Consider the following 24,964-nt stretch of genomic DNA (forward strand, 5'->3'; position numbering starts at 1 on the left):
CCTGTCTGCCACCACAAAAGGCTATCCCGCTTCCTATTGGCCATGCTTTTCCTGTTCATCCTCAGTCATAAATACATTAAGGCCAACACAACAAAACAAAATATCATAAGCACTGAAGGTCTTGGCAAATACAAAACTGCAGCACAAACTGCTCTGTGGGAACCTGCTGCCACAGTGACCTACAAATTGGCCTGACTGGTCTGCAAGTCTCTAAGTGTATCAAAACTGAGATTGCTTCTTCTTGTCTTTGTTCCAGTTTCATCTCTCCTATGCTCACGTGCATAAAGTTTCTCGTCCCCCCTTCCTTAGACCTCGCACAGCCGACTCTTTGTCAGTTGTTACCCTGTGATGGCTGCAAGGCTTTGTGCATGGCAGCGGAGGCAGGGGAGGGTTTGATCCAAGGGATGGATAGCAGGGAGGTGGTGGTGGTCGTCGTCATGGTAACCTGAATCATCTGCTCATTTTGTATCAGTCTAATGAGGGTTTTGAGACGTTCCAGTGATGACTGAGTCCCTTTCTGCTGGGCCAACAGGCTGGTTTTTAGCTCTAAGCACTTCTGTCAAATAAAGAGAAGGGGAGAGAGAAGGAAAGACTGAGAATACATTCAGAGTGGTGTCAAACATCTCTCCAGACATCCTTTGGTGCCTTGAGTGCGCATTCTGCTCAAATGAAGAATATTGTCCTTTGGGGAAAGCAAAACCATAGCTTAACAAATGGAGTAATCACCAGTACTGCACACATTGCAGCAGCTGTCTGAGGGAATAACATTCTTCCCTGGTGAAACGCACTTGGAGGACATTTCCGACTCCTTCCTGTAGACAGCCTGGCAGGAGCGCCTTCTGCACTCCACAGAGATGCCTGGCATGGGAGTGCAATAGCTGCATTACTGAAAATACAGAAGGCACCCCTCAGGTCTCTCACTCTTACCAAAGGACCCTGATAAGTGCTTGATGGGTGAACCTCACCAGGATGCATTTCCTATGTGCCACACATTTCAGGGAATAGGAACTGTGAAGATCCATTAATCTCACTGAACATTATACCAATATTTTTCCGGCAGATAACTTTGCTCCAAGACACAACTGTTACACCACAGCAGTCACAAGAAAGCTTTTGTCCCTCAGGGTAGCCAAACTGCACCCTGTGATCACTTGAAATGTTCCATACAAACCTCTGTGCAAATGGGCACAAGAGCAGGAGCTAAGCAAAGGCATCCCAAATCTTCCATTTCTCCAAAAAGAGATAGGAACAATCAGTAATTCTCCTTTCCCTTCCCAACCATAGACTGCTGCATCCAGCGCCCCATTCTTCTGTGAGGAACAGACCCAAACCCTGAGTCTGTCTGTGAGATGGAAGGGGACAGCGGTCTCTAATATCTGAAACCTGTTTCCTTTCTCCCAGTGTGCCCAGGATTCTGACCAAACCAATTTCTTGTCTGCAGATTGCTCCTCTTTGGCTATGGTCCAGATTGCCCAGGGGTACGGATTCTCCAGTCCTGGGGAATTGGGAAATGCTCACTTGAAAATAAACTTGTTTGGAAAGCAACTGTGTGGAGCTGCTCAGAGGTTGGCTTAGAGATATGAAATTTCAGATTTTTACCATTGCACCTGTCGGGTGTATGAGAGTGTTCTTTTTCATACAAATCTCTGTTAAAATGTCAGAATGAAACTGCTCTGTGCTGAGACACTTTTAATTTATTTTCTCCTTTCAAGTGGATAAATTTCCAATAAATATAATCATTGGTTGATATTACCATTTAAATAAGACAGTGTTGCCCACTGAACGAACCTGATTCTGCTTAGGTAGAAATTTTACTGATTTTGATAGCCATGACACACACCTGATAGCTGACAGCTTTTCTTTTTCCAAATTTCTCAGCCCATTGCACTCTCCTACCTACTACATATGCGTGTGGTTCCATTAGTGCTATAAACATGTACAGGGAATATTCCCCACAGTGATGTCTTTTAATAAGTTATTGCTTTTTCTTCCACTCTGTTTTATGTGATAAATATTTTAACATGCCTCCTCTGAATAACTGGAGTGATAAAACAAGCAGTGACCAGTTACTCCTGCAGCTGCCACTTTGATTTTTCCAGTAAGGAAGTGTCAAATATTTATTGAGACTGCCATGCAAACTAACAGCTACATCTTAGGAGGGAGGTAGCCCCAAATCAGTTCCTTCAGCCATGAAGGGTAGGAATTATGGCTTTGAATTCAGCCCATTCAAATGCCAGAATGGCACAATATGTGTGGGAGACACCTCCAGACAACAGACAACATCTAGTTTTGAAGTAAGTTTGGAGAGACAAAATACTTGTGAATCCATTTCCAGTCATGGAGAGATGTTACAACATTCAGTAAAGATGGTTATTTCTACTTAATATAAAGTATTATATTTATTATATTATATAAATATAAAGAGGTTTGAACTAATGGACAAGCAGCTACCAGCAGAGGACACACTTGTGACTAAACTTTTCACCTAGAGGATGGAAGTGCCTTGAAGTCATTGGGTAGCTCAGAGCTATGGATGCAACTACAAGGAAGACAGCCATGGCTATTTGGGAAGTTTTGTTTGTGTGTGTGCCACAGGAATTCAAGTGATCTCTCCTCCTCAAGCCACTCCAGAGTGGCTTGCTTTTGTGCATAAAGGAAATGCACATGTACTTCCTCAGAGAGAAACACATTCATACTTGAAAATCTATAGCTTGGGAGCTTGAATAATTTTCTAGCCATAAAATACCATTTTTGGGGGGGCTTAAATTCTTTATAAACATCTCTTCAGGAGACTGTGTCCCCAGTCAGGTGTCTTACCTTCATTGCATTGTTGAGAAGTCGATCTTTTTCTTCTAACTGTCTATGCTCACTCTTCAGCTCACTGCTTCTCTTTAGCAACTTTCGCTTCTCTTCTTCTTTGACTGTGGAACAGTAAGGTTAAGGATGCAGAGGTTAAGAAAAGGACATAATGTGCACTTGAGGATAGAAAGCAGAAGCCAGTATTTTGCATCGTGAGTTTTGTCAGCAGGTACAGCCACAGAAATCTGGAGTTTCTGCTTGCAGGCATTTCTTCACAAAAAGGGTGGTTGGGCATTGGAAGGGGCTGCCCAGGGAGGCAGTGGAGTCCTCATCCCTGGAGGTGTCCATGGAACAGCTGGACATGGTACTCAGTGCTCTGGGCTGGTTGACAAGGTGGGATCAATTACTGGTTGGACTCAATGAACTTGGAGGTGTTTTCCAACCTAAATGTTTCTGGGATTCTATGCATGTGTCTATGTCAACGGTTAGCACACAGGAGGACAACCCAAAAGCTACAGTGCACCTTTAGGATTAATTAAAATTCATCCTTAGACCACATGTGATCCTGGAGGTCTCCAAGAAAGAGGTGAATGGTATTTAGGAAGAGGCCAGCCCCTCCTGGAGCATGAATGGCAATAGTGACTCTGGCAGAAAAGCACAATTGTAACTGTGCCAGACCTCCGTAAAGCTCCTTACAAATATGATCTAATGCCCCAAACAGCATTATTGTAAGAGTGCATCAGGGAACCAAAAAAGAATAATGCTCAATGCACAGCTGTCAAACAGCATATGACCCCAGTAGCTGCCATACAAATAATACTGAAACAGTTAGAAGCTGGTATTGCTGTGGTGTCTGAGACACTAGTCTGGCAGTGTGCTACACACCCAATTACATGGCTCTGCTTAGCTTGACTGTGCCTCACAAACAATGATGCTGCCTCAAAATCTTGTTTCCAGCCCTGTTCCAGAGAAGGCACCACTTTGATGACAGCTTCCTCCAGAGACTGAAGTTCCTGAGAGATCACTCCCAACTTCCTTACAGGAAGAAGATGGCAAAGGAGCAGACCAAAGGGAAGGGGAGAGAAAAAGTCTGCTCTCCCCAGTCACTTACGGCCCTATGACCTATACCATCAGACCTGGCATCATTATAACATCACCTTGATATTTCTGCTAAGAAGGACTCAAATGACATTGCCCATCATGAGCAGGGAATCCCTTGTCAGTGGCTGAGTTAACCCCTACCTGTTTTATGAGTAACATAGGAGTGAACAATAGCCAGAGTTCCAGTCCATGGCACATTGTCATCTTTCTTTAACACCTATAAGCCCGGGAAACAATAAATGGTTAGGATTCCAAAAAACACATATTAATGTTTGCTCCAGCCTTACAGTGCGGCAGGACCAGAACTTGGGTCCTTGTCTCAGAACATAAAAGTGATCTCAAGGCTAAGCACAAGGAACTCTGTGGCACAGAATCTACACTTTAGTGACACCTTAGTGTTTTAGTAATTTTTTTCTTGCTTGTGCAATCAGCATTATTCACTGCAACTAGAAAGATTAGCATATAACTAACAGATTATGCTAACAGATTAGCATAACTGTGATGGACAGTTGTGTGTAACAAACATGATTTAAAGAAAAGGAAGTTTTCTCCTCACACCTTTCAGATCCACTGGTGAACAGTGTCTCCTTCTGACACTGCCTCCGTCATCTCTTTTACATTCTTTGTCTGGCTACATGCTAGTGGTGTTACTGTAAAGAAAGGAGCCGAAAGAACTGAAGAGACATTTTAAGAGGACAATTCTTAGCAATTTTAGGCAAGCTACAGCACTCTGTGTATATTCTAACTCTAGGATGATGAAAATACCAGAAATAAATACTGCTAACTGCACTAAAACCCTCTCAGTATTTCTTTATCTAATGTAGTCCAGAGCTATGACCATAGGTTAGATTAGTTTAGGGGTACACAAATTTGAGGTGTCTCCCATTTTCCCTTCTTGGTATTCCATGCTCCATCTAGCTTACCTTCTGTTGGCACTTTGGGCAGACCCAGACCCCTTTGGGGGCAGTTTTGAGGGGTGGGTCCAAGCAGTTGAGGTGATATGCTCTAGGACATGTGCCACAGGGCTGCAAGTTAACTCCATGCTTGCAAGCAGTGCAGTGTTCATCGTGGTGAATCTCGTTCTGCAAGAGAAGGATGCCCTGGGTAAAGTCAATCCATTGAGAACGTCTCCCTATACAGCATTCAAAGCCTCTACTGCAGCAGACAGACTCCTTCAAACATGAAATCTAATTGTCAAAAGGACCCTGACAGACATAGAAGATAGAAATAATAGATGTGTGATAGCAACAAACAACAAAAAAGCCAGAAGCAAGTTCCATAAATTGAAACAGAAACATAAAACCCAACTAATGAAACACAGGAGAGAGTCAACTAATATAGCCAGTTTGTGACACAGGAATTATTTCACTTTTTTCTTTGCCAGTGCGTTACTACAACACGTATCCCCGTGCATGGCTCTATCTTGAGTCAGAGTTAATGTGGGGATCACTTGTCCTTCAAGCCCTAAGCAGAAGGAAGCAAGCAAGAAAAGGGTTCTGGGGAAAAAGCACAGTTCCATGTTTCATGCCCATTGCCTCAAAGGGTAGCTGGGGAAACAGGAGGCTGGAGCACACCCTTAGGCTATGTACCCTCTTTTGCGAACTCCTCTGGCCTCTTTCTCCCTGGTACTAATTGTTCTCTGCTCAGACTTGCTGACAACCTTTCTCCAACAAGACTGAATAGTGCTTTGTCTGAAGCAATTCATTACATGAACTAAGACTCATCAACAAAGTTACAATGTCATGTAGTAGATTGCTATGCTAATCTGGTGGCAACATTAATTACTCTTTTTATAATTAAGTGCATTTTAATAAAGGAGACACTGATTTTGAAACTCTCATGGCTTGTGAATCATTATAAAAAATCAAAAATTTCCTACTGGTTTCCCAGGAAGAAGAATAGTAATTTTATATGTTTTTTAATTCCAAAAGAATATTTTCATTTTTAGGAGTAGTAATTAAAAAGTTTCATGGCTTGTATCTTGAATTCTAAACCAGTCCTGTCAAAAAATCACTCTCTAAAATGTTACTCTTTAGACTACCTGCTCAAAGGATCTTAATTTTAACCTCAATGTAAGGAGGTTTAATCTTTACAAACTAGAATAGTTACTCATTTTTCTTATAAAATTTTCATTAAACCCACAAATCTGGACTAGTAATTTTTCAGTCAGTGGAATCAACAAAGGGACTAAACTCAAGCCTTGCATGTGAAAGCCCAAGAGTTCATCTCTGAAATTCTAGCCTAGGGACGCTAAGATTTAGTAAAGTGGGAAAAGAGAATACTGCAATTAGGTACCTTGGGAGTGACTACAATAATCAGAAGCAAGCACTGAATACACAGTGATGAGAAAGATACTTGTTAATACATAAACTTTGCCACACATACCTTCCAGAATGGATCCTCATTTGCTAGCATATAAAAGAAGGGCAGAAAACAGATTAGTGGAAAATACATTGCTGCAGCGGTTGCTAGTTCTCAGCTATGGGAGTAATTTTAGTCAAGATGTGGCATAGGAGATCAGGACATTGCCAAAATTAATGCTGGCAGGAAAGAATGTAACAGCAAGCATTAGCATTTGAGAATTAAAAATGCACATTTGCAAGAATCCCATGTCCAAAGGTCTGATACTAAAAGGTCATGGTATTTGAAAATTTCGGAAATTTTCATGCAGAACTCCTCTCCATGTGCCAGTAGTCAAAAAGTCCTCCTAGAGGACCTCAGTGTTCTGGGTGTTGAAAAGGCTGGCCCTGAACTTAATGTGGAGTATTAAATAGGTGCCTCTGACTAATCATTAAACACAGGTTTAAATGTTGAGCTGATTCCTGAACAAAATGGTCAGCTCCTTGTGGAAGTGAGCCTGATGGTATCATCAACTCCTTCTCATCAAACAGCTACCGCCCAGAACACCAGTGACCTTTGGATGAATGAATCTGTAGTGATTGTATTCACAACCTGATATGAACAAGAACCAACAGAGCTTGCTGGAAAGCAGGCCAAGCCTTCCATAAAAAAAAAAAAATGTGGAATTCAACACACTTTGGTCCAAAAATAAAAAGCCAGAAAACATTAAGAGCTTTATAGGAACTGCACAGTTGGTTGTAATTTTTGCTGCTGATTTCATAGAATCACAGAATATCCTAGGCTGGAAGGGACCCATCAGGATCATGGAGTCCAGCTCCTGGCCCTGCACAGACACCTCAACAATCCCACCCTGTGCTTGCAAACATCTTGTCCAAAATCTCCTGGAGCTGTGGCAGCCTTGGGGCCGTGCCCATTCCCTGGGGAGCCTGTCCAGTGCGCCACCACCATCTGGGGGAAGAGCCTTTTCTTGATATCCAGTCTAAACCTCCCCTGACACAGCTCCAGCTGTTCCCTTGGGTCCTTGCAAGGGGCTGGAGTACACTGCCCCAGTGAAAAATGCTTAATGGACAGGCCTTTCTTTGGGTTAAAGTGGAGACAACCAAACTGATATTTCTCTGTTGTCCTCCTTCATTTCCATCTCTCATCAGAATGGGAATATACCTGTCCCATTGTGATCCCTCATATCAGACCCACCTGGAAGTCCCCTGCCGTTGGTTTTACACACTGATGTGTGCATACATGTGAAGATATACACATGAGTAGGCCTCACACACATAGGAAGAGGAACTTGAGAATAAAGAAACAGCTTTCCCTAACCTGGACCACAGGCTGTAAATCTCTGTGATCTTTGCTAACAGTGCACAGTGCTGCCATTCCTGCAGAGAGTGCAAGAACAGGGCAAGAACTGAGTAAACCTTTCTATTCCTGAACCATCCTTCTCATGCTGGCATTTTATGTGCTTCCCCAACCCTGAGCTTGCACACTCATTTTTATATTTAACAGTCTTTGACAGATTTTTTTCTTCCATAAATTTCTCTAGTTTTCCCAAGAATCGTAGTATACTTTGGCAATGAGTTCTAGAAATAATCACACTTAAAAAATCTGTAGATGTTACTTCATATCCAAAAATACACACCCAAATATCCACCACTATATGACATCATGATTACTCAGGGGATATAAATGTTACTCAAATAAACAGAGGCTTCATAATTGATGAGTCTTTTGTATAAATGATATATGTCAGCAGATGTGACCTCATTTCAGATAAGACATTTTCATATAAATGAATCCTGATTAATTGACATTTTGAACAAAATTTACAAGAATTGTCCTCTTCTGTATTTCCAGAAATGACAGTTGTTTCCTGGACATCATGGGGATTTTTTTCTAGTTTGTTTATTTGTCTTTTCAGCTCACTTTTGCTACAGAGTTTTAAACTTCTTTAAACATGTCCCCTTCCCTCTTCTAGTTGCTGAAAAATTAAACTGAAGACAATATTTTTAAAGGAGCACTTTATAAGAGAAGGGGTAGCCATCTCTGCACTGAAGCTGGAGAACTACATCACTGCAGAGCCAAACAATCTGGGACAGCACCTGCCTTCAGCTCAGAGCTTGCACAACATCCAGCAAAACAGTGCTGGTGCCAAAAAAACCCTTGCTGAGGTGGGGAATTCTGCTATAAAGAAGTCCATCTTAACATTCTTAGAATATGCAGAACTCCAGCACATGTTCTGGATTCTGGAAAAAGCAAAGATAGAGGACTCAAAGAGGAATTAATGATTAAGGCGAGAGGTTGCTGATTTCCAGGAAGCTCTGAGACAGCTGAATCAGTAGAACTCTGTCACTTGCCTGCTTCCTTGCAAATAAAATGGGAAACATGTCACAAAAGGAATGTCTGGGATATCAAACCCTAACTTAAACCCACCAAGGGGCTGGCAGCACAGCTTGCTGCATTGTTACGCCATTCTGTCCTGGTTTCTCACATGTGTTTACATGGGAAAAACAAGTGCTATTATAAGACAAACAATAAATTACAAATTTAATTTTGAAGATAAAACTAAGCCAGGAATAATGTTCTTTCCACTGGGGCTCACATGAGCCTGGCCTCCTGCTAAGAGGCATGCTATCATAACTGTTTCCTGTAATAACCTCTCCTGTCCTCTGAGACCAAACGCATTAGAGGCATATGGTAAGTAGGCCAAGTGTCTGCATCTGGCACATGAAGTTTTGAAGGTAGAGAGAAGCACTGCTGCTTTTCAGTCAGTGCTCCTGTGGTGCAGGAAGTCAAGGCAGAGGCAGAATGGTGAATCTCAAGCACTAAATATGACACTTGACAGCGAGATCAAGCAAATACTGAAAAACTGTAAAAACTCCATGTCTCAATTATAATTACCCCTGTAAATGCTCCTAATACTGAAATAATATTTAACTTAGAAAAAGTTCTGTCTTCCCTTACCTCTAATGAACCTCAGTAGAGAGTAATTTATAAAGGCAAAACAGGGACAAGGACAGAATCAAATTTCTTTACTAGCTTTGTTTCCTTTTCTGAAATACAACTCAAGCTTCTCACTTTCTTCCCTAAAATACTACCTGGGCCTTGTCTGGAGAATTAAACTATACTCAGCATTCTCTGTGTTTCATCTCACATGTCCCAACTCTTTGTCTTCTGTGTGTTGCACATTTTTTCCTGAAATGCGCTTCTTCCCATGAGCTAATCATCAGCATCCCCAAACAGGTCCTCTGACTTGTTAATTCTCAAGACATTTACTATTAAATTTTTTAGATTTGAAGTTCTTATAAATACAAGACTGGAAGGCATCTTCAAGGTCATCAGGTCTAGATTTATGGCTCCACCTCTTGGAATCAGAAAAACTGTGGTTTTCAGCACTCGTTATTGAAGCAAAAGGTGTGGGAAATTTCTAGTACTTGAGGATGGAGAGCAGTTTCTTAAAGCTGGTGGAAAGAGGCAAATGATAAGCCTAAAATAGTAATTATTTTTCCATATATATTTTTAAGCACTTGGGGTTGGCAACACTCTTCCATAAGTTCTCTCACTGCATGGTGCTTAAAGTGCCAGAGATCAGATTTTCCACTGATTGCAGAGGCTTTGGATCTGTTTCTACACAATTGTGACCTTTAGCCTTATCTTTCCATTGTTCTTGCAGGAAAACAATCTATTTTCACTTCATACTAAAAAATGCAGGGACATTGCACAAAGTAATGCCCTATGGTATCCTAACAGTAACTCATATGAAATCCTACGAATAAATTTTTAACATGTCATTAGAACAGTAGTATATCCATTTAAAAATACACTTACCTCTCGTTGAAAGGAACAAGGGGTTATTCAAACAATTCGATGCAAGGCGTTTCCGCTACAAGGGAAAAGAAACCAACCCCCATGTCATTGCAAAGTGCTCTGGTTGTCTCTTACATTTCAGATTAACAATCTCCATGGGCTTCCCTCATACTTAACCAGCTCTCCAAAAGCTACTTAGACTGACCACTGACACAGACAGACAAACAGTTGCATGATTTACCTTTCTAACAAGTTCTTCATAGAGTGGTTTATTGTGCATTAGATTTTATTAAGAAGAGAGAAATACAAATTGCAAATCTTATTGATGGGGTTGCAGGATATGCTGCATGGGCTGGTAAGAGCAAGGCTACAGCAAAACTAACTCCAAGCCCAAAAGTGTCCATAAGGGAAAATTGTTGCTGTGAGATGACATCTTTATTTACATATCTAGAAATGGTGATGGATTTCTCACCTGCAGGAAAAACGTTGCTACCTTTGTGACACCTGCCTACAGTTCAGAGGAACATACTGCATTTGCAAGCAATGAGTGAGGCCCTTAGCAAAATATTTGCCTTTCAGAAGTGAATGTGCAGGATCTTGAGGAGCTGGCAGTGATTTCAATCTGCTGAGATAACCAAACTTACAAACACAGAGCACCACAAATCTGTCTGAGATATTTAACTCATCTAACACAGCCCATGGCCAGCCTTGTCTGATGGCACAAGCTGCGGTCAGTAGCAGGCCAGGCTTCATTAATAGTCTAGACAACCCTGAATTGTTCCTGTAAGCCATCCAATACTTGTTCAGCAGGATTGGAAACAGCACCATTTTCCTCCATTAGATGTTGTTAGATTCTGCTTGGAAGAAAATTAGAGGGGTTTTGCTAATAAATAATTTATTCTGCGGTGAGAAAACTATTCTCTTATAGATGGGTGCCTGCTAGGCTGTTAATAAATTTTGAATAGATGTTTCTTTCTTCAAAAAATAACCAGCCCGAAATGTAACCCTTTCTTACGAAAAAAAAAAGGCTACTGAGAGTAGGAAAATGAAACGGTATCTCATTTTTTTAAGAACAAAGCTTTGAAAAGAAAAAGCACACCATTCAAGTGAAGACATAAGACCATGATCCCATTTTTGCAATCAAAGTTAGTATCACCACTACAAATGCTGAGCTCCTGCCATTTTGAGGGGTGTTGGAAAATAAAAAGACTAATTTATATGCAATTTCATTTTAAACAATCATGAATTAAAGATCATTCAGTAGACTAAATTAAAGTGCACCAAAATGCCTGAAATGCCACAAATACCCCAACTCACTGATTAGCAAATAAGTCTGAGCAGCTAATTGATCAGAGAAAAACCAGCGTGCAGCAGACCTAGGCCATCCTATCTTCCACCTCTGCTCCAGAGTAACTGAGTTTGTCACAAACATCAATCTGGCTACAGCCACAAAACTCTGCTGCAAGTATTTTAATAATCAGGACAAAAAGGTCTAAGGCACTACAGATTTGATGCTAGCAAGGCTAAAGTTCCTACTGTGTTAAATACTGCGTGTATAGACATAAGTATTTGCACTAAAGAAAATAGCTGAGGAATTCTGAAGAACTCAAGTGCCTAGAGCTGTTCTGGAGTATAGAAATCTCCAATGCTTGAAAAAAAAAGAACAATCAAGCGACTCAGCAGTTTGACTGCAGCAGTGAGCTTCTTCTTAGCCTCATGTGTTTGCTATCTGCCAACAAAGACAGAAATCTGAAATGCTGGCATACCAAAAATTCACTTGGGCCTAAATAAAGAACAATCCCTTTCTTTAGGCTTAAAGAACTCAGAACACAGAGAAATGTTATTGCTTAAATGGAGAGCTGGCTGCAACTGAGTTTCATTTCAGTAGAAAGTTCAGACAGTAAACATAAACTGTGCTGAAATTTTAAAGGTGAAATTTTAATTAGCTGAATAAATGCATATATGTTTGTTTAGAAACAAAGAAAAAAATTTCATAAAAAGTTGAGCCTATTTATATCCTACTTTTACACCAAGTTTGCAATCCTGTATTGTGCAGGACCAAATTCTGATACTACTATAAATGCAACAGTGTAAGTGTACCAGAAAACAGAGATTATCCAGAGCATTTTATTTTTAATTATGCATTATTATATTTATTATGCTGACTTCTATACTCCTGCAGAGCACACTGATTCTTAAACCAACGCACCCCTTTTATGAATGTCACTAGAAAAAAAGCAAAGTTCTCCATTTATTATTTGGCACACAGGAAAAGAGAATTAGCAATGCACATTTGAATATAATGCTTCTGTTCTCCAGTTATGATCTAAAGGGACTGCCTTTGTAGGTAAAAGAGTAATTAGGTCCCATATTAATTTAGTCCTTTTGGCCTTTATTAAAACTAAAATGAATTCTAGTTTGGAGCAAGTGATGTTGTAGGGTGAAAACCTGTTGCATAGTTACTGAGATGAGATCTTTTCTCTCTTTTCTACATCAGTATCTCTTAACAAGTAACTATGGTTCTGCATTCATATATATTTTTGTAGTAAGAAACACTTAGACCTCTTATTGACATGAAATAGAACCATAGTAAACAAAGTGAATGATAAAGTACCTCTGTTTCCAAGAGTCCACTGTAGGCTGGATTTGCTGTGCTTCTTCTCTTTCTTTCCTGACGCTTGCTCTGGATTTCTGTAACCATGGAAAGGAACATGAACTGTATATTTCTCATTCATCAGGGAAAAATGTAGATATAACTTGTTAAGCAAGATGATCTTACCCTCAGCCCCTTGAGCTTTGTGTTCAGTTTCAGTTGCTAAAGTGTAATTGGGTTGCATTAGCATTGATATTTGCTGCAGTTCAAGGTTTGACATTAATAAGCTTTTCCTTGTGATATTCAGAACACAGGCATTTTTTATTTTTTCCTTCCTTCAAGGTAGACTTCTGTTGCCCTATAAGATTTTCATTATGATCCCTTCAGACATATTCAGCAAGCCTTCAAAGTACTCTCAATGTCTGCTGTTAACAAAAAGGAAGCATTTAAAGCACTTAAGCCTTTAGTTCATATCATATGAAAGCACAGAGAACCTTCTAAATTCAATTTACATTACTTTTCCTCCATGGAGGCTAGAAAAAGCATAGTTGAAATGGCAGAGCTTGATTCAGTTCTAACCAGAGTGTGATGATTTATCCACCCAGAAGCATACAACTTCATAATCCTGAGCATGCAAAATGTCATTACGAGCCATATGTGTATATATGTGTCACTGCAACACCAGCACACAGATGGGCTCTTTGGACTGCAGCCCATTTCTCCCTTCCACTAAACTTCTACAACTCCCTTCCACTAAATGGTGACACCTATTGAAGATGGCACATGCTGACGACTGTGTTTAGCAACCACTAGCCATGTGCACAACTCTGTAGAGACAGAGAGAGGGAGCAGATTACTTGGCCACAGAAATCTGTAGGTTTAATGCTACTTTGATCTGAGCTAGGATTTCATTTACGTCATATGGAATTTCTTTTCCCAGCTCTTGACGCCAGTTCAGAATGCTGAGATTATTACAAGCATAGAACCTATTATTTTGATTATAAACCCCAGACACACTTTAGAGAGGAGAGCCACACAGCATCCATCCCATGACATCAAGTGTGTGCTCTATTCCAAAATATTTCCTTTGTGAATATTGTAAGGTAAAGTTTAGACTCTGCGCTGAGGTACCAGAGCGATCTTGTTAGTCTAAATGCCCCCACGGTGGTGATACCTCTGTTCTGTCTTGCTCTATCTCAGAAGGAGAGGAATTGGCAGGAGCATGTTCCTCAGCCCAGAGGCCCCAGAACACACCCAAGAGAAACGAAGGACACCATCTGATTATGCAGGAGGTCTGGTGTCTTTCCTCAATGTCTGAACTAAAGAGGTCTATTTCAGAACACCTGCAGCACCAGTCTTCAAGGTATTGAGCAAGATCTCCCACCTGTAATCCAACAGTAAGATACAGCTGAGCTTTCAAGGTGTTTATGATACTCAGGAACTGGATTCCCAACGCTGAGTTCTGGTTGCCAGCATGCTTTTCCAGTGTTGATCATTCCCACATACCATTTTAAGCATTGCTACAATACAAGGGTGTCAGTGTTGTTGGTTGTGTCTTGGACACAGTGTCCGTAGAGATGAGGCCAACACTTTGCATGGATTTTGTACTGGCCTAACTTCTAAGATATGGATTTAAAACTTTTCCTTCACAAGAGACTATTGGCTAAGCCGCTGTTCTTGGAGTGATGGTTGCATCAGAAGGAAACTAGATGGACAAGAAAAACAGGAGAGCAACTACTGTCTGGGTTTTCCTATGGCACAGGGACATGTCACCTCTCATGTTCAGAAGGTGTCTTCTCCTAGGGCAGTTCAAATAGCACAGGCAGACCTGTATTCACAGTCTGACACAACCTGTCACATGCTGCCATGTGACTCAAAGGGCTGCAGAGAATCTCACCACCAAGAAAAGTGTGATCCAAAGCTGCACTGCAATGTGAGATAAATGCCTTGGCTGTAACCACTGTAACATCATGTTAACATCCTCCATGCTATGCAGATTCCAAAACACAGGATCTTGTCTGGAAAACAGTTCTGTCCTACTGCAAAAGTATTTCCTACTAAATGCTCATGTGTCTGTGCTGAAATATCCATCCCAAAGCTCCCAGGGAGCATTTAAAGGGAATCATGCCTCAGCAGCAGCAGCAGCAGCAGGGTGAGTGCTACACACAGATCCAGTGGCCTGTCAAAGCCACAGAAGAGAGATGGTTGTTCTTGATGTCAGTGTCAGTTCTTACAACAGAAATGCTCTCAAGGCCCAAAGGTAACAGAGACGTCACAACTGAGGAACCTTGGTGCAGCCATAAAAGAGAGGAAGTGATTCTTGGCTGACTCTTTCTTTTGGTCTCAGCAGTGTGAGCTAGAGCTGCAGCTCTTGCAGCCAGGCTCATGACCCCAGGCAGTGAATTCAGCGCTTGCAGCACCTCAGCACAGCCATGGCAGTGCAGAGAAAAAACTGGAGTTAGGGCAGGCTTGGTCTTCCAGAAGTGATCACAGGGATACAAGATTGTGACTTTCAGTGGCCCAGAAAAAGAAACAAAGAATTCAATACAGCAGAGTTTTCTTTGCATGCAACTGGGCCAAGCATATCATAAAAGGACAGAGATGGATCTGTTACTCTCTGCCCTTCTTGGTCCCAAGTTAAAGAGAAAATTTCTTTGGTACATGCTCTCATCAAGGCAACAGAAAGTATCTGATGGGATCTGAATCACACATATGGCAGATACCTGGAATGTAGCTTTGGAAGAGACATTGATATGGTACAGAGATAAAGGCAGGCTGGCTGGCTGTGAGGAAAAGTAACAGCAGTGGGAATAGACAGAAATGAAGAGAGAGAGTAATGAACTGAAACAGCTTGAGATGTACACCACCCTATGCAGCCATCAGGGAGGGAGAGCACTTTCTTTATGGAAACAAAAATACCATGCATCTATGTACATCTAGAGTGGTTCTGTCAATAATTACACCTAGACAGAGCAAAAGCATATACTGGTGTGCTATTTTTTGTTACATGTTACTTCTCCTAAAAAAGTATTGTGTACCTTTCAGAACAGGTTGCAATAAAGTTAAATTAAATTTGTTTCAATTTATTAAATCATAAATATTCCAGTAATCTAGATAGACCAAGAGATGCATTTTTAGAATGACCTGAACTAAAGGTCCTTCTTTTAAAGTTTTGCTTTCTAACTACTTTTTTTTTACGCAATTGTAATGCTAGAAGGTGTTCTAACAGCCTAGAGAAAGATTCAATATGTTACAACCATGCACTGCATCACAGAATTGAGCTATCTTACTCCTTCATTTATTAATGTCCTAGGTTACAATGTAAGATGTAACCAAAAGCATGCATTCTATTATCATCTTCACAAGCTGTTAAAGCAGGTGAGGCAGTGTTTGTTATCTCCTACCATGACTCATCCCTGATAACTCCCTTTGGGAGCTATCTCTGTTTAATGGGCAATCAAGGACCCACATGACCCACAGAATTACATCAGCCCATTGTGAGATGCTCCACTCAGGGGGAGGAGCCAAGCATTCCCACCTGGATATAGTCTGGGGTTTGGAACAGCACAAGCAGCCCTTTCCTATGGGACCTTCAGAGGACAAGAGCTACACTACTGGACCTTCAGGTGAAGACCATTCTACAGGATCACTGCTTCAACAGGCCCACTTCATCTGGACTGCTACCACCACCCTGACTAGGACCTAGGATACACCCTGACAACCTGTGTGTCAGGTTGTATCTGGATTCTGTCAGTGTTCTTATACTATTGCATTTATTTTAATTTTCCTATATAAGTTATAATTCTGACTTGTGATCTCCCACTGGTTTGTTTACAAACTAGCACAATTAATTAAAAAAATAGAAACCAAACAGGAAAAATTAAACTGTAATACATTTGACAAAGATGAATGAATTTGAAGATAGCTTCATGTTGGAGGCCAAACTCCAATGAGCTGCTGCCTTCACCAATAAAAACTCTGCATGGTCATTCTATGAGGCCCATGATAGCAATTTATCTTCAGGGAAAGCTGTACCTTGTAGACTGTCAGTCAGTGGAAGCACCTGTGTTCATTTACTGGTAAAGATGCCTCACACTCAGGCTCTGCAGAACAGAGTTCTTTTCCCAGGCAGGGAATGCTCCTGTGGAGGTTAGGTGGGAAGGCTTCTAGGCAGATAGAAAAATCCATATAGAAGTGGATCACAGCCCTTCACCAAAAAATTAATGAATAAAATGAAGAAAAACAGTAACACTTTAAATTAATGATACCAAATGAATAAGCTTTTAATGACCCAAGTTAAATTCCAAAAATGTCAAATTGAGAAATACATTAGAAGTATTAAAATAAACTGAACTGTGTAATGACCACTGCTTCCTGATAAATAGCAGTGACTGATAACTGTAAACATGACAGAGCAGTAAAATAATAACCTTTAGTATGTGAAAGTTATAAGGGCATTTTTGACAGTTGTAATCACCAATTCTGATAAAGAAATACCCTTTCCATAGTAAATAGCTCTTGTTTGGAACCATCTATTTAATGCTAGTAGGAATATAGAAAGTGAAATTGTCTTCAAGAATTGATTCTGCGTGATGAGTGTTGTAGCAGTTTGGTTTAAAATGTGCATTTCCACACCTGATGTAGAACAAAGTGGAGCACTGCTTGGCATTTTGAATATAAACAATAAATCCATACAAACAATTTATTAGTTCCAATAAAACCAAAGGGTATAGAATTATTCAAAATTAAGTCCACTCTGTTGTAAGCATAATTTGTTCTTCAGGATAATTTCAAATGTTGTCCTATTTTCCTTAGACAGAGAAAACAAGAACCAGTCATCATTTGCACTTTTTGGGTTAGAAATCTTCTCCCCAGATAGTTGTAGCTTTTTTATTTCCATTTCAACCCATTACCATTAAGGGATTAAAAATGATGAAGGCTTAAAATTTCTTTAAACTGCTTTCAAATTCTCAGTCATTGGGACATTAAATGATTTTCTAAAATGCAAATTTAAAGATAAAAAACACTGAAAAATGGCAACAAGACCCACAGGAAACCTGCTGCATATACTGAGGAGACATTACAATTCAGATGTATTTTCTCACTAATTCACAACTTGTCTTAAAACGAAGGAACTGGAAATCTTAGTAAAAAGAAATCAAGCTAAAAATGGTAGATACCTTTTGAGACAGCAAGGTAGCTAAGCATGTTCCTAAGTCTACAGCACATAAAACTTAATGCACTAGAAATTCCTAAGTATTTTACTGGCTATGGTCCATGGGATGGGTGGTTAATATCAGTTGCCATTAACACTTTTTGTGATCAAGACTCACTGTCACCTGACACAGATACCAGCTTTCTCTCCTTTTACTGGTGGAATCACACCAACTTGTCGCGGCTGAGCTTGTAACTAAAACCATCAGGGTACAGACCTTTTCTTAAAAATATCTTCATCATCTCTGTCCATGAGAACTATTCTGCCACCCCAGCTTGTCTCACATCACTGGCAGATTTGCTAAACACACTCCTTTTCCACCTCTCATCTATGACTTCAGAACAACAGAGCTGAGGCAAAGAAAGATACAAATCTGCTAACTTTTGCAAGCTCTTTTTGGAAGGTTGGAGAAGGAAACTGAAAACTATGTAATACTGCATTTAGCTTACGTGCAATATTTGTTTGAAGTCAAATTCAGGAGCCTGGGAAGGCATGCTAGAGGCTCTCATGCAAACACAGGATTAGATGGGAAGATTGTTAAGTTTTTGGCTAAGTGGGGGAAATGGAGGGAAGGAATTCCTTGTGAGAAGTAGTCTTAAGTAAGTAAAATCTTATTAACCAAATGCCAGATTTTCACCATACTTTACACATTATTCTGTGCACCTCTAGAGATGACAGACAATCAACTCAGAAACTGGAAGTCCATCTCACATGGGAGAGAGCAGGGGGCACTTGCTGCATATCTGGGCAAACATCTTTGAACCTCAGAGATCCATCAACCAGATCAGTGGTGGTCAGAGACTTTGCAGGGTATTTGTTTCCCTATTTCCTCCAGTTATTAATGTCTTTTAAAGGACCATGATGACTGAGTGAGTCCAAATACCAGCCTGTGCCAAGCATGCTGGTGCTGGCTGCAGGGCCAGTCCTTGTGCCCCTTGAGCCATGCCATGGGGTGGGAGGCAGAGCTAAGTAAGGTCACCCACTATTGTGAGACTGAAAGGCACAATTGTGCGAAGGTAACATTTCATCTGATTTTTTAATTTTCATTTTTTCAGTTTTCATTGCCCTTCAGAGGATGGGATAACGAAAAACTGAGAAGAAATCTTCTTGATGTGTATAATTATCTGCAGGCAGGGGTCAGAGCACGGACCGGGCTGTGCTCCATGGTGCCTAGTGACAGGACGAGAAGCCATGCGCAGAAACTGATGCCCAGGAAGTTCCACCTGAACATGAGGAAGAACTTCTTTACCAGAAAGGTAACAGAACAGAACTGAACAGATTACCCAGGGAGGCTGTGGAATCTCCTTCTCTGGAGAGATTCAAAAGCCATCTGACCACAATCCTCAGTAACGTGCTCTGGCATAGAAGCCAACAGAAAAAATTTCACTCAAAAACTGAACTGTAAATCAACATATGCCATCTTACCTTCCAAATGTTCTGTTGTAACCAGTCCTAGTGCTACCATGAAGGCAATTTTCTAAGGAAAAAATAAACAGGTTAGATTTTCTACTCTAATAATCATGGTAAGAAAATAAATAAAATTAGCATTGACAGAATAAACCCAGTGAAAGTCTCTTAGAAATGTATCTTATTTGATTGCAAAGTAATGTGAAGAACTTTAACTGAAGATTTGCTTCAGATACACCTGGTTCTCCTTGTATGACTATATAAACTCTAGCAGTTCAAAGACTTTTGAAGCCAATGCTAAATGACTACTGATCTTACACAGCACATGACCACTATTCAGTCAATTTAATCTATTCAATTTCACATTGCTAGCTGGATTGTTACTCCATTCTTTAATGAAGTAATTGTGTATTATTATTACGATCTGGACATGGCACTGCTTTTATAGGATATGAGCAAGCTGTATGAAGTGCAACAAGTATGAACTGTACAACACTAAACAAGACATCAGAAACACATTGAAAGTCCCCTCCCCTCAAAAAAAAAATTAGAAATTTCTCTTCCCAAGATACAAAAATAACATCGTGTGCATGGATTGTGAAGATATATACTGATCCAACATTTTTCCTCAATAGGGAGTGAACAAACATCTCCCATGGATGCTGGTGAATTCATTTTAAGTGAGGAATCGATCTAAAATATTACTCACAACTCTTCTAAACTATATATGCACAAAACATATCTTCATACTAAAAAATCTCCAAAACATGCTGATGCAGTTATAGGACAAGTATTAGAGCAGATTTTAAATTTACTGTCAGTGATTTCTCACTGGAAAATTTTTCCTTGCAGAAAGGTTTTGCTGAAGTTTTTATTGCATGTTTTTGATGAAAACTGAAATTACGCTGTGTTGTTCCAAGCCCAGACTGAACAGAACTCTTTGGCTTTCGGTCACATTTGTGGTACTTGTGGGGCTTCGGGGGCCTCCACTTTCTGCTCTGCTGAACAATCTTGTTGGATCAGGTTACCCAAGGAGTATTTTCATGAGGTTCATTTCCACAGGAGAGAAAATCTGACTACAAAACTCAAGCTCTTGGGAAATCCAAGCAAGCAAAGCCCACAATCCAAGTCTGAGGAAGTGTACAAAGACCATAGGAAGATGCAATTATTGTACCCCAAATAAACTGTTTAGATTTAGGTCAAACTAAAACACAGTGTTTAAGCAGCAGAAGGTCAAAACGTTCTGTTTCATTCAAAGAGTGTCAGGAGAACATTTCAACACTTTCAAGTCAAAATTAGTCTGACTTTCTTGTTTTGTGAAAAGCCTGATGAGTCAACATTTCATTTCAGTTCAGGATAAAATCAACTAGTAAGTCACCAGAACTACAATTTCCTTTGCAATTCTGACTTTCACTTAGTGAAATTGTGAAAGCAAAAACATCCTCATTTTGTAGATGAAAAGATCTAACTCTTGGGTAATCAGAGGGTCAGGATTGGACATCTCTACCACTCGTGTCTGTGAAAATACCTTTGTCAAACAGGTGAACTAACACCCACATAAGACAGGAATATTTCCTTTTCACAGCCTCGGGAGACTCCCACTCTCCGGGTAGATTAAAAAATGGTGGTGTAGAATTTCTTCACTGGCAGTTTCGATATATTCACACCGTATTTCTGCCTTCCATATCTGTGATAATTACACGTGTTCATTAGCATGTCAGACCTTGATTTCAATAGTTTTCACTCCTTATATGCCTCAAACACCAGCCAGGGACAGTGGTAGCCCCACACCTGAAGGAAAATCTTTTTTATTTGATCCACTGTGCAAATCTGAGAAGAAAATTAGTCAACTGCTTAGAATTACAAGCTTCATCTCAGCCCCATCAAAAAGTAATGGTGGCAGGATACTTCTCAGCACTGTGAGCAAAAGTAAGAACAACATTTTGGGATAGAACCAGAAATCTGGAATGGTTAATGTGTGTTTTCCTAATGGAGTGCAGAATTCCTGCATTACCCCAACATTGAACTGTAGGGAAAGCACACATTTTCTCATGCCTCAACTGAAACTATTTGTGTACTGGAATGTTTGCTAAACAATTTCCTCTCTTCATGCTGAAATTGTTTTAATACGTATCTAACTAAATGTAATAACAACATACTTAAAATATGAAGAGCCATCACAAGTGGACTTGATAATTATCTCATGATTAAACACAGGAAGTTTTAGCTACTATACAGATTTGAAAGATGGTTCCTTTTTAAAAATCCCAGTTCAACCTGTATTCTTTTTAGCAAGCATATTATATTAACAGGCTATTTGTTTTTATGGGTTTTGCTATTTCACACCCCAGTAGCTCATTGGATTCAACTCAAATTCTGACTTCCACTGCAAAACCTTCCTTTCAAATGTCACAGAGTTTCTCCTCTGTGCAGGAAGCTGCAAAACCAAGACTTCATTTTCTCCAGATTTGCAATCCAGGCCTAACATTAGCATTTAGTTCACAATTGCCGTACGTCTCTCTTGTACTTCTTAGGAGGGATTAGAACATCAGTAACTAAATAACCAGCACTTACGGCAGTAATTTTATTTTTAGATTAAAAAATTTTAGAATGAAAATGTTGCCAGATAGTTTGCTAATATGAATTTTTAAATGAGTAAAAAGTTTTTCGGCAGAATTCTGTTTCTTTCTGTGTTGAACTCAGGTCTCTTCAAGAAAAAAAGATTAACACCCCTTGCCCCCTCCCAAACAAAAACTCCCCAAACAAACAAACCAACCCAAAAAACAACATCCAGAGATTTTCTCCCCAGAGGAGCAGCTCCCTTTTGTAATTCCTCTATTTCTGTACAGACATTCCTCCATTTCTTCTCCCTGGTGGGAGAAGGCCCATTACTGGATCCATCATCATTGTCCTCCATGCCCAGCTGAGCCCTGCTGATGGAAATGAGTTGGTGGCCTCCTCCTCCTCAGTCCATGACCAACTTCAGGACTTACCAGCAGAATAACCAAGCCAGGAACTAAAGACAGTAATTATCCTCACTCTGTTCTGGTACACTCCATAACTGCATGTTGGATTCCTGGCTACTGATAAGTCTGGTTATTTCTGGTTAACTTGTTTCAAATTGTCAGTGTAATTTGTTAAATCCCAGTCTCTCCCAACTAAGTTCTGTACAGAGCCCTATTGGAGTTCCTGCCTCAGTTTTGTGCTTTGAAGATAAATAAAAGTGAGAAGTGCATTGAGGGCCTATTTTCTTTTAAAAAAAAACATGTTGTTTTTCCTTCAAATTTAATCATCTGCTTAAAAGCCATGAGTGCTTTTAGAAATACACAGTATGTCTTTTCATGAAGCAAAACAAAGATTTTCACAAAAGCATTTCATTTTGTAATTACATGTTCTATTTATGTCATTACATGTATTTATACTAATTATGCTGTTAGTTCTAATTACACTAATTGCATAAATACATGATAATCAACTAACGTTTACTTTCAAAGAACAAAAGAAATTAACTCTAGACCTACCTAGTTATGGCTGTGCAACAAATCTATGAAAATAAAAGAACTGTCATACTTTAGGGCACAGTGTCAGCACCCTACCCAGAAAATAAAGGTTTTTGAGACCTCCAGTAAACAGGGTAGGAACAGTGTCTGTGGTTAGAATAAGGTTGTAGAGATACTCTAGTTAGCAATGTAATGAAAATCTCTTACATTTATGAATCCAATACCAAAAGTGTGGCCAGTCCCATTGCCTCTTCCTGCATCTTTCTGGAAGACTTTTATTCAATATTTTTTCCATGGGGATAAGTTACAGGCAAAGAAAAATTATTGTTTTTTCCTAGCATTCTGTTTCTAAGCAGGGCCTACTGGCATTTCTGCCTGTGAGGCGCTACAAAATAAATTTTTGGAAATAATCTGCCTAAACAAAACAGGACTCTATAGTCCCATCCTTCAGTGGTAATGAAGATTCATATAAGTGTTTCAGATTTAAAACCTGGGAGGTTTCCCAACTGTAGTTCTGCAGAGCTTCTACATAGAGCTGTGATATTTTAGGCTAAAATATTTATCCTTAACACTGTTTTAACTATATGAACCTCTTAAAATGGTAAAACAAATGATCACCCATGTGCCTCAAGTAACATACATTTATATTGTATTAATCCTCTTAAAACTACAGCTCCAAGGATGCTTTCATGCCACACACTTATTAGACTAGTGAGGTTAAGATTTCATAGGAGCTGAGCATTTCCACAAAAGAAGTCAATTTGGTTTGTATAACTTCTCAAAATGCCCTAAAATTACAACCAATCTAATGTGAACATATCCAGCCAAAACCCAAAATATCTATTAGAGAGACCCCATTTCTACAAGGACTTGCACTTTATATTTCTAGTTTAAATCAAAAGTATAATTCCCAAAAGAGATTTAGTCTTATTACCTGCTTTCTATTCTTACTCAATTTAAAGGATTTTAATGTATTTCAGACTAGAATCTGTGTACATGTGGGAAAACATGTACACAGCCAATGCAGGAAACTATTAATACAATATAAAAATTGCAAGATTCATTACAAAGAAGATGTTAAAAGCTCAGCTTAAAAAAGAAATGTTAATTCCACCTCATACTCAGCCTCTAAATCTGATGCTATATGTTTGATAACATGAAAGAAAATAGCTTAAGCTTGTACACACCTTTCACAAGAAATCCAGCTACAGCCACAGGGTGCCTAGATTATTATGAGACCTCTAAGTATTACGAGACCTTAAAGTCTTTTTTTTTTTTTTTTGTGACAGTGGAAGATTTGAATGATGCAAACCAAACTTATCAGGGCACTCACTGGCAGGAAAACCACCCTGATTGCAGAGATTGGGAGATGAACAGCTGGCAGAACGATAAGCACGAATAAAGTAATCGTGTATGCATACAGAAGAATGTTTAGATTTAGCCCCTATAACAACCATATTGTAGCTCATTTATTAAACATCAAAAATAAAAAAAAATCACCTCTGGATTTTGCTCCTTTTTCTTTTTGGTAGCAGGCAGTCCCTGAGCTGACTCTTCAGGAGGTTTCTTTGTCTCCACTTTACTTTCTGTCTGGGTTTGGATTTGAGGTTGAATAATGATAACCTAAAAGACAATGTACAAATCAGAGAATTCACTATACGAAACTGGATTTTTCTGCCTGAAACCTTTGAGTCCTCTTTGAAGGGTTACTTGATACCCTACAAATAAGAAATGTAAGTCACAAGTCAAAAGCATGAAACAATAGGATACCTAGGTTTAGGGTCCTAAATCCATATTTAAGTTTCTAAAAATTAATTCTTATTGGTGCATTATAAACCTACTGCAGCCTAGGTCACTTGATCAGTGCCTCTGAAAATTAGGACACTTTCTGTTTAGAGGACTTGTGAAGGTGGCTGAGCAGCCATGCTTTAGCACTTGTGGTGTCAGTGATTTTAAGGTCTCTCCTTTGATTTTATTTTGTGTACAAGTAGAAGAGATGGGATTACTAAACATTCAAACCCAGTCTGATCTCAGTTGTATGAGTGTTATTTCAGAGTAAGTACGTGGGAATGGGAAAGAAGGTACTGTGTGACAGGTACTCCTCATTCAACTGAGATCAGACTTCAGTCCTCAGCCTTTACATGTTATAAGCAGTGGATGTCCAGTTTTCTGTAAACTAAATAAACT

At 39.7% G+C, this 24,964-nt stretch overlaps 1 protein-coding gene across 3 annotated transcripts in view; it reads right to left on the reverse strand.

The window, feature by feature from the left end:
• Positions 1-331: 331 nt before the first annotated feature.
• The window catches only part of PHF21B (PHD finger protein 21B), a gene marked incomplete at both ends in the record, with an annotated part of 188,857 nt that continues 164,224 nt past the window's right edge, over positions 332-24,964 (reverse strand). For all 3 annotated transcript variants that reach the window (XM_082279819.1, XM_082279818.1, XM_082279817.1), the window contains 9 exons: positions 332-556; positions 2,818-2,921; positions 4,042-4,117; positions 4,824-4,982; positions 6,286-6,308; positions 10,084-10,138; positions 12,677-12,753; positions 19,296-19,347; positions 24,278-24,400. In XM_082279819.1, coding sequence (XP_082135945.1) covers positions 332-556; positions 2,818-2,921; positions 4,042-4,117; positions 4,824-4,982; positions 6,286-6,308; positions 10,084-10,138; positions 12,677-12,753; positions 19,296-19,347; positions 24,278-24,400 — 894 coding nt within the window. The remainder of the gene's footprint in view (positions 557-2,817; positions 2,922-4,041; positions 4,118-4,823; positions 4,983-6,285; positions 6,309-10,083; positions 10,139-12,676; positions 12,754-19,295; positions 19,348-24,277; positions 24,401-24,964) is intronic.

Source organism: Coloeus monedula (assembly GCF_965178545.1).
Source record: "Coloeus monedula genome assembly, chromosome: 4".
In the NCBI taxonomy this organism is placed as follows: Eukaryota; Metazoa; Chordata; class Aves; order Passeriformes; family Corvidae; genus Coloeus; species Coloeus monedula.